This window comes from Lygodium microphyllum, chromosome 23 (assembly GCF_053477565.2).
Source record: "Lygodium microphyllum isolate KBCC chromosome 23, Lygodium_microphyllum_v1.1.10, whole genome shotgun sequence".
NCBI lineage: Eukaryota > Viridiplantae > Streptophyta > Polypodiopsida > Schizaeales > Lygodiaceae > Lygodium > Lygodium microphyllum.
In genome coordinates this window covers 29,428,282-29,445,724 of record NC_141157.1, presented here as the reverse complement: position 1 = coordinate 29,445,724, position 17,443 = coordinate 29,428,282, and the positions used below count along the sequence as shown (strand labels likewise).

Here is a 17,443-nt window from a genome sequence, read left to right as displayed (position 1 = left end):
GCCATTTTGTTATAGTCTTCATTAAACTTATTGATTTTGTTTCAACACAACACAACCAATTTTACCTAGATGAATCACATCCCCCCGCCCACCCATGCGAGAGAGAGAGAGAGAGAGAGAGAGAGAGAGAGAGAGAGAGAGAGAGAGAGAGAGAGAGAGAGAGAGAGAGAGAGAGAGAGAGAGAGAGAGAGAGTTAGTTAGAGAGGCTAAAGATATTGTAAGATGATAAAGAGCATACAAAACACATTTAGTGCAACTAGTTAAGCATGTTTGCATATGCATATCTTTAAGATTTAGGACTTCTCTAAAAGGTATGAACAGGCTCGAGAGAAAAATGATTGCTTCGGACATTTTCTTCAATAATACATCATATAAAAATACAAGAATATAAGTACAGGGAAAGAACAAAGCAAAAACCAACCAAACAAGGCCCAAGAATCTTGAAAGATATGGATATTTACCTTATAACCGACCAAATATTATGGCGAATAAAAAATAGGCTTTGTCTAAGAAGCACAAGTAGAAATAAGTGATGGTCCTAATGCTTTTGACTTACGTATACCTCATGGATCCAATCAGGTTGACTATGTTAGTTTTTCCACTATAAAGGATAAACAGTAAACGGGATTCATATAGTTTATTCAAGAACACTCGCTTTTACAGCCAGGCTTCGCAGGGTATGGTGTCGATGACTATGACGAGGATCTGCAGCAGACGAATCTTGGTCCTTTGATCTCATACGGCAGGATTTATGGACGAGTGTGGAGCTTCCTTCCAGGTCGCTTCTTGCGTTCGTGCTGCTTCTGCAGGGTCTCTGCTTCCGTAGGGTTTTTTCTAACACAAAACCCCTTCAAGAAGAACACTGGATCATCTAGTGTCTGCCTCTGGCGCATTCCATATCAAGGGAGACAAGTTGGTAGGGTTTTCTCTTTCACAGAACCGGGAAGAAGAGGCATGGGTTCACAAAGTGGCTGCCTTTAAAACATTCCATATCAAGACAGAAAGGGCAGGCCTTCAAACCTAGGCCGCTTTTTTTTTTCCTGGCCAGTCATGGCTTCTCAGGAGCAGGATGGGAGAACCAATAATGCCTTTCCTGAATCCAGCGCAGACGATGACGAAGAGTATGACAGTGATAGTGAAGGGACTTCAGCTCTGGCTCTCCGTAGGCGGGAGGCTAGTGATGATGATGAAGACCATCAGGAGCCCAATGTTATCAGCAGAAGACCCCGCTTCTATGAGGAGGATGCAGAAGATGAAGGTGCTGCTCCTGTTGAAGAGGAGGAAGAGGAAGACTACGAGGATGCTGTGGATGGTGATAGGCCTGCTGAGAATCAAGTCGAGGATGATGAAGAGGTGTCACAACATCATAGGGAAGGTGTAGCAAAAAATGCAGGCAGTCATGCTGAAGGGACTGTGAAGCAAGGTCCTGCAGGCAGCAAAGGTGCAGAGGACAAGAAGGATGCTGAACCTTTTGTTGTACCAACAGCAGGGGCATTTTACATGCATGATGATCGCTTCCGATATAATGGAGGAGTCCGGCCAAGGTAGGCATGTTTATTTTATCCTTTAGAAATTTCTTTCTGTTTGCTGTATCGGTTATCCAATTCTTCACATGTGTATTGTTTTTAGACAGGTAAATTGTTAATGTATGTTTCAGTTTGCTGTATCAACACACAATTCTTTTGATGTGTATTGTATTCACATAGGTAAATGTTAATTTATATGTTTGTATGCCAGAAGATCATTGGCAGATTATGACATTTACCATCAAAATGCATTCTGATACATGAAAACATATGCCTTCTCTCTTCATTTTAAGATGACTTGACCTATCTTGAAATAAGAACAAATGACTGTTTTTGGGAATCTGGTTAATAAAGCAGGGTTTGTAGCTTTTTTTGCCAGACACTTGGCTTGGCTGAGGCTGTGCTGTACAGCAGAGCTTCTAGGAGAAAATCCCTTAACTGCTTCTGTCGTTTCCTTATTTGGGAATTCTAGCAAGCATGTGTTCATTATAAGGGGTAGAATTTCCCCCTCTCAATTGTTTTGCTTAGGTCTATTGATGTGTTTGGGGACTGCTAAGTTGCAGAATCCTTCATCATTCAGGATTGGCTGCTGACCAAATATGCAGCTGTAGATGGCCACCTCTGCTACTGCACTGAGCTGTACAGCAGAGCTTCTAGGAGAAAATCCCTTAGCTGCTTATATCGTTTCCTTATTTAGGAATTCTAGCAAGCATGTGCTCGTTACAAGGGGTAGAATTTCCCCCTCTCAATTGTTTTGTTTAGGTCTATTGATGTGTTTGGGGAATGCTAAGTTGCAGAATCCTTCATCATACAGGACTGGCTGCTGACCAAATATGCAGCTGTAGATGGCCTCCTCTGCTATTGCACTGCTTTGACTGTTATTCCAGCTCAATATGCATGTGTTTGCTGCCCCTTGACAGCCTATCATGTCATCCCTTTCTGCCCTGGACTGTCCATGCTGTTGTTGCTAACCTAAACACAGCCTTTGCTGCCTCGTAACTGCAATTGTTGCACATGCTGCAGCTTTTGCACCGGACACAGCATTCTCCAGGTGAAAAACACAGTCTCTGTGCTACCAAACACAGATTTTCTTGTTCTTGGACTGCTCCTACAGCCAAACAGGGATATTTCTTCTTCATTGGCATCATCTTTGCAGTCTTGAACCTCTCTCAGTGCTGGCTGGCTGCTCTCTTTGGGATCCATTTGAGTGATGATACACTCCATCTGATTATTCTTGGCGTCTTTGTCTTTGTATTTGGCTTTGGACAGCCTAGACTGCCCCCTCAAGTGTCTCTGATCCCTATGCTTTGCCTTTTGCATTGAACCTTTACATTTGCTTGGGTTATTTTTGTCTTTGGCTCAGACTTTCTTGCTTCTTTGTTTCGTAAACCTCCTTGTGTAGAGGTTGTTGAGCTATGAAAACTTAGGTGAAAATACATCGTAATTATTAGCTAAAGGATAGAGATATGATTGGACTTGAAACTTTAAAGAGTTCGTGCCTAGACATGGCAAAGTTGGTGTTTGGATATGGCATTGACAATGGTATGTATATATTAAGGCAGACAAGGGCTCTCAACACCCATTCTCTAGAATGTATTAGGAAGAAACGAGTTGAGAGTCCAGACAAGTATATAGACAATGAGGCAAAACATGGTCCCTGTTTGACCAAAGAAAGATACAATTGCACATGTCCACCAACCCTGGCTCTATAATAAGAAGTTTTTGAGGTTGTGATGGTAATGCTTTGATGGAGAAATCTGCTATAGTGTCTCACATTGGGACATACTCTAGTCAAATAGTTGCTGGGTTGGTCTTCTCACAAACAAGATGGTAACAAATCCCAATATGCATGGTCTTCAAATGGAAGACCTGGTTTGAGCTAATGTAATGTGTAACCAGCCTTCCTTCTGTGGATGGGTGGTAAATCCTTGATTACAACTTAATTACAGTAGCAAACAATAAACACAAATTTGAAAAATACAAATTTACCTATTGATCTTGGACAATGCACACCCAATTGGCCCCAAAATTGGCACCCCTTTATGCACACCCAATTGGCCCCAAAATTGGCACCCCTTTCGGTATTTCTTTAGCTTTATTGATAAAAAAGTTGATTTACAATGGGATTCTCTTGATCCCCTTCTCAATCCAAACTCCCCTTGCTGTCCAAAGTGATCAACAAGTCTTTAATCTGATTTGCCCCTTGATTCGGGCACTTAATTGGCCTTTACTCACTTCATAGACGGTGGAAATACCCCAAATTCAATGGCTGGCTAGTCCTCCACTTGAATTCAGCTGAAATTCATCTTCAGCCCCAAAAAATCCAAGTCTTGGAGCTTCCAATTTTTGACACGCTTCTCGAGGCTGTTGCCAAACCCTAATTTCTGCTGTAAATTAGGGTTTACAGCAGAGAAATTTGCAATTTCTCAGCCTTTGGTGATCTCAATGCTGAAATCTTTGGAGCAAGGCTGTAGAAAGGTTGGGAGATGAGAGAGAATGCTGAGGAGAAAAAATTCAGACATTCTTCGTGAAGAATTGAAGAAACCTGTCATTTATTGTTGCTACCCTGTCTCAACAGCTTGTAGATGCTAAGAACTGAAGAAAATCAGTCATTTATTGCTGCTGCCCTGTTTCAATAGCCTGTAGATACTGTCACCTGGTGTCGATTGATCTGCTCTTGCCCCTGGCTGCCTCTAAAGGTCCTCCAATGGCTGCAAATCAGATCAACAACAACTCCTCCCTCTCTCTTGTAGGTTGAATACCTTAAAAATGCCTCTTTCTAGCCTCTAAAGACGTTTTTCAGTATTGCACGTGCATTTTTGATAAGTCTCAGAAGCTGGGATTTGACCCTTTCCATCGATCGGGCAGCCTTTTCAAATGATTTTTCAAGCATTAGCCATAATTAAATATTAATTTTCAGTCTTTAAATACTGAAAAATAATCTAATAATTATTTTAGTGCCTTGAAAAATAATTTGATTTGCCAATAATTAAATTGGCTAGGCAACTTCCATTCCCGAGTGTCTTTGCGCAATCTTTGACTATCAGATTGGCGTTAGGTACCATTAAACGCCACTTCTCTAGTGTCACCAATCGACACTGATGGCCAAATGAATGACCTAGGCCAACAATTGGCACTAGATACCACCAAGTATCTATGCAACATAACTCATAGTAACTCTTGCCTTCAACATCCCGTGATTTTCTCGAGTCCCGGTCTCGTAAATTTACTCTTAATCCAATTGCACCTCACATGTGTAACATTTACTTAATCATGTGATTAATAATTAATTCACATGTTAAGTGAGGTTTCAAAAATACATATCCTCATGACAGCCCTCCCCCTTGAAATCCTTGCAATCATCCTTGATTGCATTGCCAAATTCATCAAAAGCAAAGTACCACATTGGAATTTCCATAGGGTATCATAGTCAACACAACATTGCACACTGTTGTTCAACCATTCCATATGTCCAACATATGCTGAAAATTACTAGCCAACATAGCATAACATAAGACTTACAAAGAATCTCAAAAACATTGCCAGAAGCCTTCGGTGTTTCATGTACAACTCTTCTTCCAGATCACCATGCAGAAATGCAATTCTAACATCCATCTGATCAAGTTCAAGATCCAAAGATGCTGCAATGGCAAATAACACTCGAAGAGTAGTCATTTTGACAACCGGAGAAAGCATTCCTGAAAATCAATGCCCTCCTTTTGTGTATAGCCCTTAGCCACAAGTCTGGCTTTGTATTTGGGTGTGCTATCCACACATTTGATTTTATAGACCCATTTGTTAGGAATGGCTTTTCTATCCTTGGGGAATGTAACCAAATCCCAAGTATCATTGTGATACAATGACTTCATTTCTTCCTACATAGCTAGATTTCACTTTTTCTTTAACTCACACAATAAGGCCTCTTTATATGTAAGAGAAGAAGGATCAAATCTTTCTATAGGTCTTCTAACACGTGTAGACCTTCTTATTCAATGATCTGTGTTATCAATTAATGGATCTACATCCAAAGGAATGTCAATGACCTCATTGTTTGGCTGCTGAACTGCATGTTCAGGCTGTTGTAATACAATTTCAGGCTGTTGTAATTCATTTTCAGCAGATTGATTTTGGTGCTCAAGTTGATGTTTAGCCTCCCCTTGTTGCCCATTTTCATCTGGCTCAATAATGATACGCCGATTGTCATAATCAGCATCAAAAGGAGCTGAATTTCCAGTGGCTGATGGCTGCTCAAGTAATTGATCATGCTGAAATTTAACTTTCTTTTTGTTTGAGTCATTAGATGTGACATTTTTCAGTAGCTTCGACTCATTGAATATCACATCTCGGCTGCGTAGCACCCTTTTTATGCTTGGAACCCAAACTCGATAGCCCATTTCACCTTCATCTCCATAACCCATGAAGATGTCTCTATGAGATTTCATGTCAAGTTTGGTTCTGCTATCAACATGGACATGTACATAGCATTGGCAACCAAAGACTCTTAAGTGGTCATATGAAGTAGGTTTGCTAGACCAAACCTCTTGAGGGATGCCACTTTCAAGTGCACAATGTGGAGATTGGTTGCAAATATGCACCGCGGTATTAAGTGCCTCTCCCCAAAATGATTGCGAGAGATTAGCTGTGGACAACATGCACCGAATCTTCTCACATAATGTGCGATTCATTCGCTCAGTCACACCATTAGAAGATGGATTGTAAGGAGCTGTAAGCTCTCGTTTAATCCCATTGTCATCACAAAACTTATTGAATTCTTTAGATACATACTCTTCCCTATTATTTGTTCTTGTGCATTTTAACTTTAGGCCTTTTTGAGTATTAACCAATGCATAAAACCTTTTAAAAGCATCCAATGCCTCATCTGACAAAGCAACATGCTTATGTTCTTCTAAAGCATCATCACAATCCTTTAGAAAGAGTATACCTTGGATACGCTCTTTCCAAAGATTAAAACCATTTCCATCAAATTTACGAATCTCAAAGAGATTCTTTCTGTCAGATGTGGATGCATTGCCAGCCATCTTCAGCAATACACAATTGCAATGAAGGGCTGAATGCTTTCAGCCAATAGTAAGGTTTCTGAATTGTAACAACAAGTACATACTCTTGTACTTCCAAAGTGTCCAAGAAGCAGATGTTTAGCTGCAAATTTCAGTCTCAAGTACTGATTACAGCATGTGCACGAATCATTTGATACATTTGCATTAAGGATAGCTTCCACTTCAGTAGTACATCACCAAAATTCCCAAATGCAATGACCCAAATGCTGTATTTACTACTGTTTCACTGCATAATGAGTATTTTGCAATGCATGTACTAAGAGAAGATGCCCCTTTTCAACATTTTGAAGCATCCAAAACTCTAAAGACTCCCACTCAGCAGTGAATTTGTTGCAAATTTCACTGTCCAGTCTCAAAACGACTCAAAAATACGTCATCAATGTGAAAAGCTCCAAAATTTCTGCAATGAATGCTCCAATTGCATTAATTCATCATCCTGAGCATCAAGTGTGGGCTAATGTTGCAGAAATTTCATGATTTCTGCAAAAGCCCAAAATTTCGGGGTCTAACAGTGCACAATTTCCAAGAAATTGGCTCATCCAAGCAAATATTTCAATTTAATTTGAGAATCCCCAAAGTTTTTTGAGGCTTGTGCACTCAATGTTTGCAGTTTATGGTCCAGAGGTCATTGCAATATGTGATAGGCACCAAATTTGGGAAAAGCCCCAAATTTTAAGACACAGATTTGCACATTGTGCTTGTATGTGTGAACTCCCAGTATAAGGGGAAAAATTAGATGAAGTAAATCAAAGAAAAGTAGGCCGTTGACCTTTTGTCTATGTGCGTCGTTTGTGCGGTCGAAAAGCACTGTTGCCCTTCACGTGGAAGCCTTCTGTTCGCGTCACGCAATGGTCGTTGTGCAGCCCCGTCGCGCAGTAGTGTTGCCTCCAGCCCCATTGGGTAGTAACCTCGTGAAGCAGTCGCCTGTCGATCAGTAACGTCATGCAGTAGCCATCTGTCAGAGTCGTCAATCCGTCTGACACCTATTATGCTTGCATGTTACGCCCGACCAGTCACTTGACCAGTCACTCGGCTTGATGCCTGCTCATCTACTCCTCAATAGCTTGCGTGAGCCATATGCTCTGATATGAGTTTACAGAGGTGAAATTGAAGCGCGCGCGCGCGCGCGCACACACACACACACACACACACACACACACACAGAGAGAGAGAGAGAGAGAGAGAGAGAGAGAGAGAGAGAGAGTTGTGAGCTGAGAGCAGACACAGTGATCGAGGAGTTTAATGATCCAGAGCTGGAGAGTGTTTGATAGTGATAGAGCGAGAGTGAGTCGTCGGATAGGGGTGTACTAGCGTGGTACACACAAAGAATAAAGAATGTATTTATACTTAGGGTATGGTACACTAACACTCGTTAGGGTGGGTTCACATGATATATGCACGGGAGAGCGCGTAAAGGGCTTTTGCACCCAACAATTCAGACTTCTCCCTAATGTCAAAAAGGGCTTGGATATCAATTAGGAGAATGTGACAGCTTGTAGATGCAAAGAACTGAAGAAAATCAGTCATTTACTATTGCTGCCCCGTCTCAACAGCTTCTAGATGTTGTCATTGTCACGGGGACGTGAATTTTTGAGATTTTAATCTTGCTAGTTACATTTGATTAAGTCTGTTTTACGAGGACGTGAAATTTTGAGATGCTTTAATCTTGCTAGTAACATTTGATCAAGTTATTTCATGGGAAACGGGCCAAGGATCCCGAGGATGCAGTGGGTGTTAAAGGCAAAAGTTGTGTTAAGTTATGCCAACTGGGTTTTGGTGGTCGATTGGTGCCCGGTTGGACCCTAGGACAATTGTTTGGCCATTAAGTGTCAGTGGTGACACTAGGGACTAGCATTAATTAATTAATTAATGCTAGTCTAAGGGTCAACAGAGGTTGGAAACCACTTCCAAGTTGCAAATGGCCTAGCCAATTTCATTACAGATGGGCATGTTTGATTTTGGGCAGGGTCCAAAGGGCTGAAATTAATTTTGAGAATTAATTAATTTTGAAAAATTAATTTAATGGTTGAAAATGCATTAGGAAGGCTGCCACTTGGCAAAACTTTCCCATGCAACTAGGGAGAAGGTTGTTGGAGGGTGGTGGAAGCTGAATGGCAGCCATTTTGAGCTTGGTGGAGGGAGAGGAGGTGATCAAATTTGGTTCTGAGAGGCGATGACGATTGATTGCGCACCGCGACAGGACAAGGGGCAGCAGGTTTTCTCTTCTGCCTCAAGAGAGGCGGTGGTAGAAGAGGAGGGCTCGCTAGCCCCCCTTTTGAAGCTGTTGGTGCCATCAGATTTGTCATCAGAGCTACTAATTAAAATATACATTTCAGCTGATTTTCTCCCTCTTTATAGGATTCTCTCATCTCCTCCAGTCTATGCTCAAGCATTCTCAGTAATTCTCAGCCATTGGTAGTAGAGTACAACCAAATTTGGTGGACAACAGAGAGTTTGCCGCTGCAAACCCTAAATTACAGCAGTAATCAGGGTTTAGCAGCCACCTTGGGACCCTTGCCATCAGTCAAAGGCATTGTACACTGCAATCAGCACCGGAAATTCATGGAATTGTGAGGATTTTAGATGCCAGCCCATCTATTGTGAATTTGGGGCAGCATTTGACTAGTTGGGGTTCCATTAGAGCAAGTCCAGGGTGAAAATCAAGGGGCAATTTGCCCGAATGCTTTGCTGATTATTGGAACAGCAAGGGGCTTTTGAATCAGCCAAGGAGATCGTGAAATCTCGGCTTGTAATATTTCCATTAGCAATTGAAATTAAAGAAATACCGAAAGGGGCGCCAGTTTTGGGGCCAACAGGGTGTCCACTGCCCAAGTTTATGAAGGTAAAGTGAGCATTTCAGTTTATGTTCATTTGCTGATTGCTGTAATTAAGTGCTTAATCAGGTTAAACCACCCTATCCGAGAAGGAAGGCTGGTTTCAGTCACCTACTGTTGATTGGTCTTCTCTTGCCTCTGGCGGCCTCAGAAGGTCCTCCAATGGCTGCAAATTAAACTAGTTGCATCTCCTCCCTCTCTCTTGCAGGTTGAACACCTTAAAAATGCCTCTCTCCAGTCTCTAAAGACGTTTTTCAGTCTTGCATGGGCATTTTTGACAAGTAGCAGCCTTCCAAATGATTTTTCCAGCATTAGCCATAATTAAATATTAATTTTTAGTCTTTAAATACTGAAAATTAATCTAATAATTATTTCGGTGCCCTGAAAAATAATTTGATTAGCCAATAATTAAATTGGCTAGGCAACTTCCATTCCCGAGTGTCTCTGCGCCATCTTTGACCATTGGATTGGCGTTAGGTATCATTAAACGCCACTTCTCTAGTGTCACCAATCGACACTGATGGCCAAATGAATGACCTAGGCCAACAATTGATACTAGATACTACCAATTACATGTGTAACATAACTTATAGCAACTCTTGCCTTCGACATCTCGTGATTTTCTTGAATCTCGGGCTCGTAAATTTACTCTTACCCCAATCGCACCTCACATGTGCAACATTTATTTAATAATGTGATTAAAAATTAATCCACATGTTAAGTGAGATTTCAAAAATACATTTTCTCGTGACAAATGGCTCTTTGGCTGTTGGATATGATGTTGGCTCATGATTTTGGGAGTGCCCTACCTGTAGTAGAAGTTGATGAGATATAGGAGCTCAAGGATAGCATCATAATATTTCTCCTATGCTTTAGTCTCTAGCTTTGCTGAAGAAGCACTTAAGAGACTGAAAAGAGATAAATGCATATAGACTCATGTTTACATGAATAGAGCGTGAATGCATTGGAGTTAAGCAAGAGGGTGCATGCTCATGCAAAATTCTGTTCAACGGTGCTATTGGACAGTGCCCTCACAAGGGAAGTGTTCTCTTGTCCAATGCCCTTTTACAATCACATCATCATGATAGTGCGGATGAGAACATAAGAGTACAAAAATCACAAATGTTTGAAGCAAAGTGAAACCAGCCTTCCTTATGTGGATGGGTGGTCAATCCTTGATTACAACTTAAATTACATCGAGTAAATAATAAATGCAAATTTAAAAAATACAAATTTACCTATTGATCTTGGACAATGCACACCCTATTGGCCCCAAAATTGGCGCCCCTTTCAGTATTTCTTTAGCTTTATTGAAGAAGAAGTTGATTTACAATGGGATTCTCTTGATTCCCTTCACAATCCAAACTCCCCTTACTGTCCAAAGTGACTAGGAAGTCTTCAATCCGTTTTGCCCCTTGATTCAGGTACTTAATTGGCCTTCACCCACTTCATAGACGATAGAAATGCCCCAAATTCAATGGCTGGCTAGTCCTCCACCTGAATTTAGTTGAAATTCACCTTCAGCCCTAAAGAATCCAAGTCTTGGAGCTTCCAATTTTCTGGCATGCTAAAATACAGCAGAGAAATTTGCAATTTCTCAATCTCCAAGGGTCCACAGTCTGAGATTTTCAAAGCAAGGCTGTGAAATATGTGGGAGATGAGAGAGAAAGCTGTAGAGAGAGAATTCAGAGTTTTGTTGCGAAGAATGACTGAAAATTAGTCCAATGCAGTTGTTGCCCTGCCACAACAACATTAAATGTTGTTGCCTACGGTTGAGACATCCAAATCAGCTGCCACCTTATACTTGGATGCAATCACCCAGTTGTGGAGGGTTCGAATTTGCAATCGCCTCCTCAAAACTCACTCGTGGTTGGCTACAATGGCTGAAAATAGGCTGGCCATGGCTGCTCACAGCTCTCCTACATTTGCTACAACAAGAATGATCTCGTTTTTCCTCTTCTTCAGCCTTTTATCAGCTTGTATGGACAAGTTTGCCAAGTGGCAACCTTCTCAAATGGTTTTTTCAACATTATTCTTTATTAAATATTAGTTTTCAGCCTTTAATTATTGAAAATTAATCTAATAATTATTTTGATGCCTAGAAAAATAATCTGATTGGCCAATAATTAAATTGGCTAGGCATCTTTCACTCCCAAGTCTCTCTGTGCCATCTTTGACCATTAGATCGGCATTAGGTACCATTAAACGCCATATCTCTAGTGTCACGAATTGACACTTATAGCCAAATGAATGACCTAGGCTAGCAATTGACACCAGATACCACCAAGTACCTGTGCAACATAACTTATAGCAACTTTTGCCTTGACATCCCATAATTTTCTCAAGTCCCGGGCTTGTAAATTTACTCTAATCCCAGTTGCACCTTACATGTGCAACACTTGCTTAATCATGTGATTAAAAATTAATTGACATGTTAAGTGAGGTTTCAAAAATACATGTTCTCATGACACAAAGATTGTAAAACCATCTCGACCATCTTGTCAACACCAAGAGAAGAAAGCCGTCCACTCTCAAATTGGAAGGGAAAGGTGGAGGGTTGCACCTAGGCCATCCCCAACAACGATTTTGAAGATTTGAAGCTCACGGTCCAAGTTTATACGATGGGTCCTATCTCGAGCCTCATAGTGGTTAGTCAAGTGTTCTCAATGCTCAAATGGTAAATCAAAGTGCTGAAGTTGAGAATGAAACTTAGGCAATAAGCCTTGCATCAACTCAATATTAATAGAGGTATGCCTAGCCCATGAGCAGACAACCTTGTATGGAATAAGTGTAGGATCAAGTTGGGGTTTCAACTTGTGGACAATATAGCATAGGCTTTGTGAGTCAAGGAAATATCTCATTGTAAGAGATGGAAAGTAGGGTACATAGGGGCGAGTAAAAAAGGAGAAAGTACCAATTATTTTGTAACCAGTTTTGACATTAGTACAAGTGTCTTCTCTTGTTCTATCTTTCTCTTTCTGACCTTTCATGGCTGCCAGCCATCTCTTTCCTACTTTCTTGTCTTTCTCTCTCCTCGACTAGACTTTATCTCACTTCTACACTTCATGTCTCTTTTGCAGTCTTCTGTCTCTTTCTCTCTCTCTAGTTCACTTCTTGACAAGTGGTATCAGAGCTTAGGCTTTTGGTCCATTTAATTTTCTCATTTTAGATATAATTTTCTTAAATTTTCCACCATTACTGCAGGTAAAGGAGCCACATGGCAAGTACTTGCAGATGTTCTACTTGGAGCAGAGACTAAACTTGGGTCTTTGACAAAGATTTTGAAGAGATTTGGCCAAATTGTGGCTAAAATGGTAGGTCATACATCCACTACAAGCTATTTTGAAGGTAACTTGATAAAATAGGGGTTAACCGGAAGAATAAACTGTGGTTACTTTTTGGAAAAGAGCTTCTCCTTCTTCATGTTTGTGACTTCCATGGAACCATCAGTCTTCAACTTCATCTTTCTCCATGAATCTTGCCTCTCTCCAACAATGGACTGTGTAGAAGGCTTATAGGCATCAAGTACAAGCAGTTGCATACCATTTTACCCTGTTTTGTTGGTGCCATGTCAGCAAAACAACCCGAAATTTGTGCTGATTTCCTGTCTTGGACAATAATAAACGTGGCAGCAATCTCTCTTGTAGAGGTTGATTAGATCACTTCTATTCTTCATTCATATCAAGATCAGCATCCTTGACAAGCTATGGAGCTTTCTATTGCTTCAAACATGGACTTCTTCTTCTTCTCCAAACCCTAACTATGTAGTCCATGGGCAGCCATTAAAGCTTGAACAAAGCTTTTCAAATTCAATGGGCTTTTGCCTCATTTCATCTCTGGAGTTCACCTACAGCAAGATTCTCTCAAGATTTGAGCAAGTTTAGAGGCATTGGAGCTTCTTCAACTCATCAAGTTTCCATGGGGGATTTGGGGATTTTTTTCAAGCTTGACATTCTTTGTTTCTGAAGTATAAAGAGAGCTGAAGTTTTCTCATTACAAGGATTCTACATGGTTTGCTTCTCATGGCCAACATTGAAGCTCATACATTGAAGATTGAAGGTTAGTTCTCTTCCATTGAAGCAACATGGAGCTTCTTTTGTTGAATTAAGTAGGGAATCATCAAATATTTTCTTCTTCAACTTCCTCAATAATTGAAGTACCAAGAGGCATTCGCTAATGTTGAATGCTCAATGATAAGCTCCAACCATAGCTATGAGTTCAGCAACTTCATTGTCTTCTTTGAGTAAGGCTCTTCGACCTTGGTAAGATTGAAGATTATGGAGTTATGAGATTCAACTTAGAAGCAACATTTTGGGGCTTTTGATGGCAAGAAGCTGGAAAGTCATTACTCTTTTTTGAGCTCTTGGATTATAAAGCATTACTTGTTACATGGGTTATGCTGATGACATATTTGTGATGGCATGGGATCTTCAATTAGCCACTTAAATGCTTATGTTGATTTATCTACAACAATGTCTTGTTATTGTTGGCAATGGTGATAAGATGATGCTTATGTTAGCATTGCAAATGCTTAAGTTGGCATTGCTTGATTCATCTTGGCAGTGATTCCATTCATATTGTGATTACAAGACATTACTCCTTCATTGTAGTCATTAAAATGGGTGGTCTAGGACTTTGATTACTTTTCATTGATCATGAATTGATGTCTTGGTACCCTCGAGAGTGCCCACAGTTCTACTTGTGAGTATACAAGGTTCAACAAGGTCAAAGTTGGATTTATAGATCTCTTATAGACTCATTCAAGCAGGGCAAGTTGTAAACAGTTTCAGTTAGTCAACTTTGGGCTATCATATCTTTTTCTGACCTGCCCTGAAATTTACTATTAAGTGCTCTTTTGAAGAGGAAAGTGTTAGCTTCGATTTGAAACAAAAAGTTTGTCGATTAGAGCTTTTAGTCAAAAGTTATGGCTGATTTAGTACCTGTAGGTACTACAGGACTGCACTTTCCATAGGCAGGAAAACAAAGTATTATGGGTCTAATTAGAGATGTTGGTTCTAATAGGTTGGATTTTCCTTTGGTAGACATTATGGGTACTTTGGCACATGCTTTTTAGACTTATGATGACTCGCAAATGGCATTGGAAGTAATAGATACGAGTTTGGTTGAGCAAGTACTTATCCATCAATTGCAATCACATACCTCTCAATTGGTTCAACAAGGTGTAATGCAAGCTATCATCAATCTCTATGATAACAACATCTTACAAGGATGTATATGTAATGTTGAAGCTAAACGCATGTTGTTGGGACTACCAACCATGGAAAAATTGGAGCTTCAAGCTGATTTGTGGGCATCAATGAAGTATTTTTGCAGCAGTGGTACTACTCTTTTACAGTCTCTTCAAGGCAAGGATGCATTACATTGGTTGGCATCATTTCTTAATCAATCGTCTCATCAACAATTAGAATATGCATAAGTATTGCTTTCTGCTCTCTTTCCTGAGAGTGATGCTAATCAGTGGGCTACGATGGTTCATACACCTCCATTGGTTAGTAGGTGATCATGGGCTTCATTAGAAGGATAGCTAGCATGGGAAATCTTGGATATTGGTATGCTTTCATTGGTCAAACTTCTTGGGAAATGTTCTACCAAGATAGAAGAATATGCTACCTACATCTTGATTCATTTTTGTATCTACCATGAGGATATTTGCCATTGTGTAGAGATGGCTATAAATCTTTTGCTGAAGCATGTTGCATGGAAAAAGAAAATGCTTGCATTGATTGCTACTTGGTGCAATCACTTCAAGGATAGTGTTCAGCCTAGTCAACAATATGTGATTACTTTTTTGGAATATTTTGATGCTGGTCTTATGTCTAAATCTGTAGAAGTAAACCATGGACAGCAAGTATACTTTGTATAAAGCCAGGATGAAGAGGATTATTCCATAGATCTTGGATTGCAAATCAATGGGAATCAACCAACTGCATTGCTGAATTTTTTGTTTCTTCATGGTATTGATGATACTGAAGTGGACAATGGGTTCTATGATGGGCAAGACGAAGAGCATGAAGAGACTAATGACCAAGATGAAGATCAACCATATGAAGAAGACCAAGCTGATAAGCAAGTTGATCCTCTAGTAGAAGACAATATATATGAAGATCACTTGGTAAGTGATTAGCTGTTTGGACCATTTGAGGAAGAATATGCGCATGCTGAAAATGAAGACTCTGAAGTTTTTGATCATGCATATGATGGATCATAGAGATAGGGAACGCCCGTTCTAGCACATAGGAATGAATTAACACATTTCGAGAGGTTTGAGCTTAGGAAATGCTGGCCGAATGTTCCAGCTCGTTCCCTGATCCGTTCCCTCCTGTTCCAAGGCTGTTCCCTATTTGGAACGGCCATTCCAACAGTGGACCTTTAAAAAAAAAACTTTCGTTTCATCGGGCGCAACTCCCTAGCCCGTTTCCCGCCCGTTGCCCGTTGCTTGCCGATTGTCCCTCACTCGCGCTACTCCCCTCGCCCGTCGCTCCCGTCGAGTGTCCCTTGCTCACGCTACTCCCGCCGACTGTCGCGCCTGCCCCGACTGCCTACTCTCGTCTACTCCCGTCTACTCCCGTCGACTGTCTTGCCTGCTCCGGCTGCTCCTGTCTGCTCTCGCCTGCCCTGCCTTACCCCGATTGCCTACTCCTACTTGCTTGGCCCGCCTCTCTCGCTTGGCATGACTCCCGCCTGCGATCAAGTGAGGTCTCGAGAAATTTTATCTCGATTTTCCCCCAAACTTGGGGCATTTTGTCGGTAGTTGCCCCAAAATTTGGGCCTTTCTCAAGGATTGGAATTTGGGACCTAAATTTTGCTGCAATGTCCCCAAATTTGGGGCGTTGGGATCCATCATCCCGGGTTCTAAAAGAGCCCCCAAATTTGGGGCATTTTAAATCAGTCACTGCCCCAAATTTGGGAGCTGAAAATGCGCCAAATTTTGGGTCATTTTCAGCAAGGGAATGCAGGTTGGAATGCCTCAAATTTGGGGCATTATGAGTCAGTCATTGCCCCAAATTCGGGAGCTGAAAATACACCAAATTTTGGGGCATTTTCAGCAAGGGAATGTAGGCTAGAATGCCCCAAATTTGTGGCATTTTCAATAAAAGGAATGCAGGCTGAAGTAGCACCAAAGGTCTGACATTTTTAGCAAACATTTAACTGTTGAAATTTTGGCTGCAAATTTCTGTAATTTTATTGAACTTTATTGATTATTTATCACTTTTATATAAATGACAACATTGACATCTATGGGATCTTCATCATCCTCAATAGGTACTTCGTCAACAACTGGACGAAGTCGAAGCACTACTTGGTCATGGTGGGATGAGGTAGATGCAGAGGTGCCATTGAGAGGTGGAGGGGATTGCCCTTGGAAATGCAAACTTTACTCTTATGCTCGCACTAGTGGGGTTGATAAAGTGAGAGCCCGTCATCTACACGAGGAGGGGAAAGAGGTGCGTTTTTGCACCAATGTATCAACTGAGAAAAGACGGGAGTTACTTGACCGCATAGCCACTTCTATGGGGAATTCACATACTAGAATGACTCCAAATATAGAAGTGGATCCAACAACATGGACTCCAAGGCCAGCAGGGCATGGTGCTTCATGTAGAAGACCACCAGTATTAGTGGCTATGCAGCCTTCTCGTGGGCCATCAATGGTAGCAGGTCATGGCATTAGATAGAGTTCATTGCACATTTCATGGGAACCAAAGAAAAAAGAGGAAACATATGCAATAGTGGCACACGTTTTTTACCATGACCATATTGCATTCAAATCAGCCAGGTCACGTTATTTTTTAAATATGGTGACAAAGATTGCAGAGTATGGACCCACATATAAGCCCCCTACAGCAGAAACTATTAGGACTACATTGCTTTAGAAGGAGAAAGCAGCCATAGAGATTGCAACAGCAAATATTCGCAATCAATGGGCAAGAAATGGAGTGACATTGATAGCAGATGGATGGAGTGACACACGCCATAGGTCCAT

The 17,443-nt window shown here is 41.0% G+C and overlaps 1 protein-coding gene across 9 annotated transcripts in view; it reads left to right on the top strand.

Moving 5' to 3' along the window:
* Nucleotides 1-618: 618 nt before the first annotated feature.
* Nucleotides 619-17,443, top strand: part of LOC148016003 (protein MLN51 homolog) — a 59,438-nt gene continuing 42,613 nt past the window's right edge. For 6 of the 9 annotated variants that reach the window (XM_087664799.1, XM_087664798.1, XM_087664807.1 and 3 more), the window contains exon 1: nucleotides 619-1,544. In XM_087664799.1, coding sequence (XP_087520925.1) covers nucleotides 1,051-1,544 — 494 coding nt within the window. In that variant the 5' untranslated portion in view covers nucleotides 619-1,050. The remainder of the gene's footprint in view (nucleotides 1,545-17,443) is intronic. The other 3 variants (XM_087664804.1, XM_087664801.1, XM_087664800.1) reach the window with 1 other exon arrangement.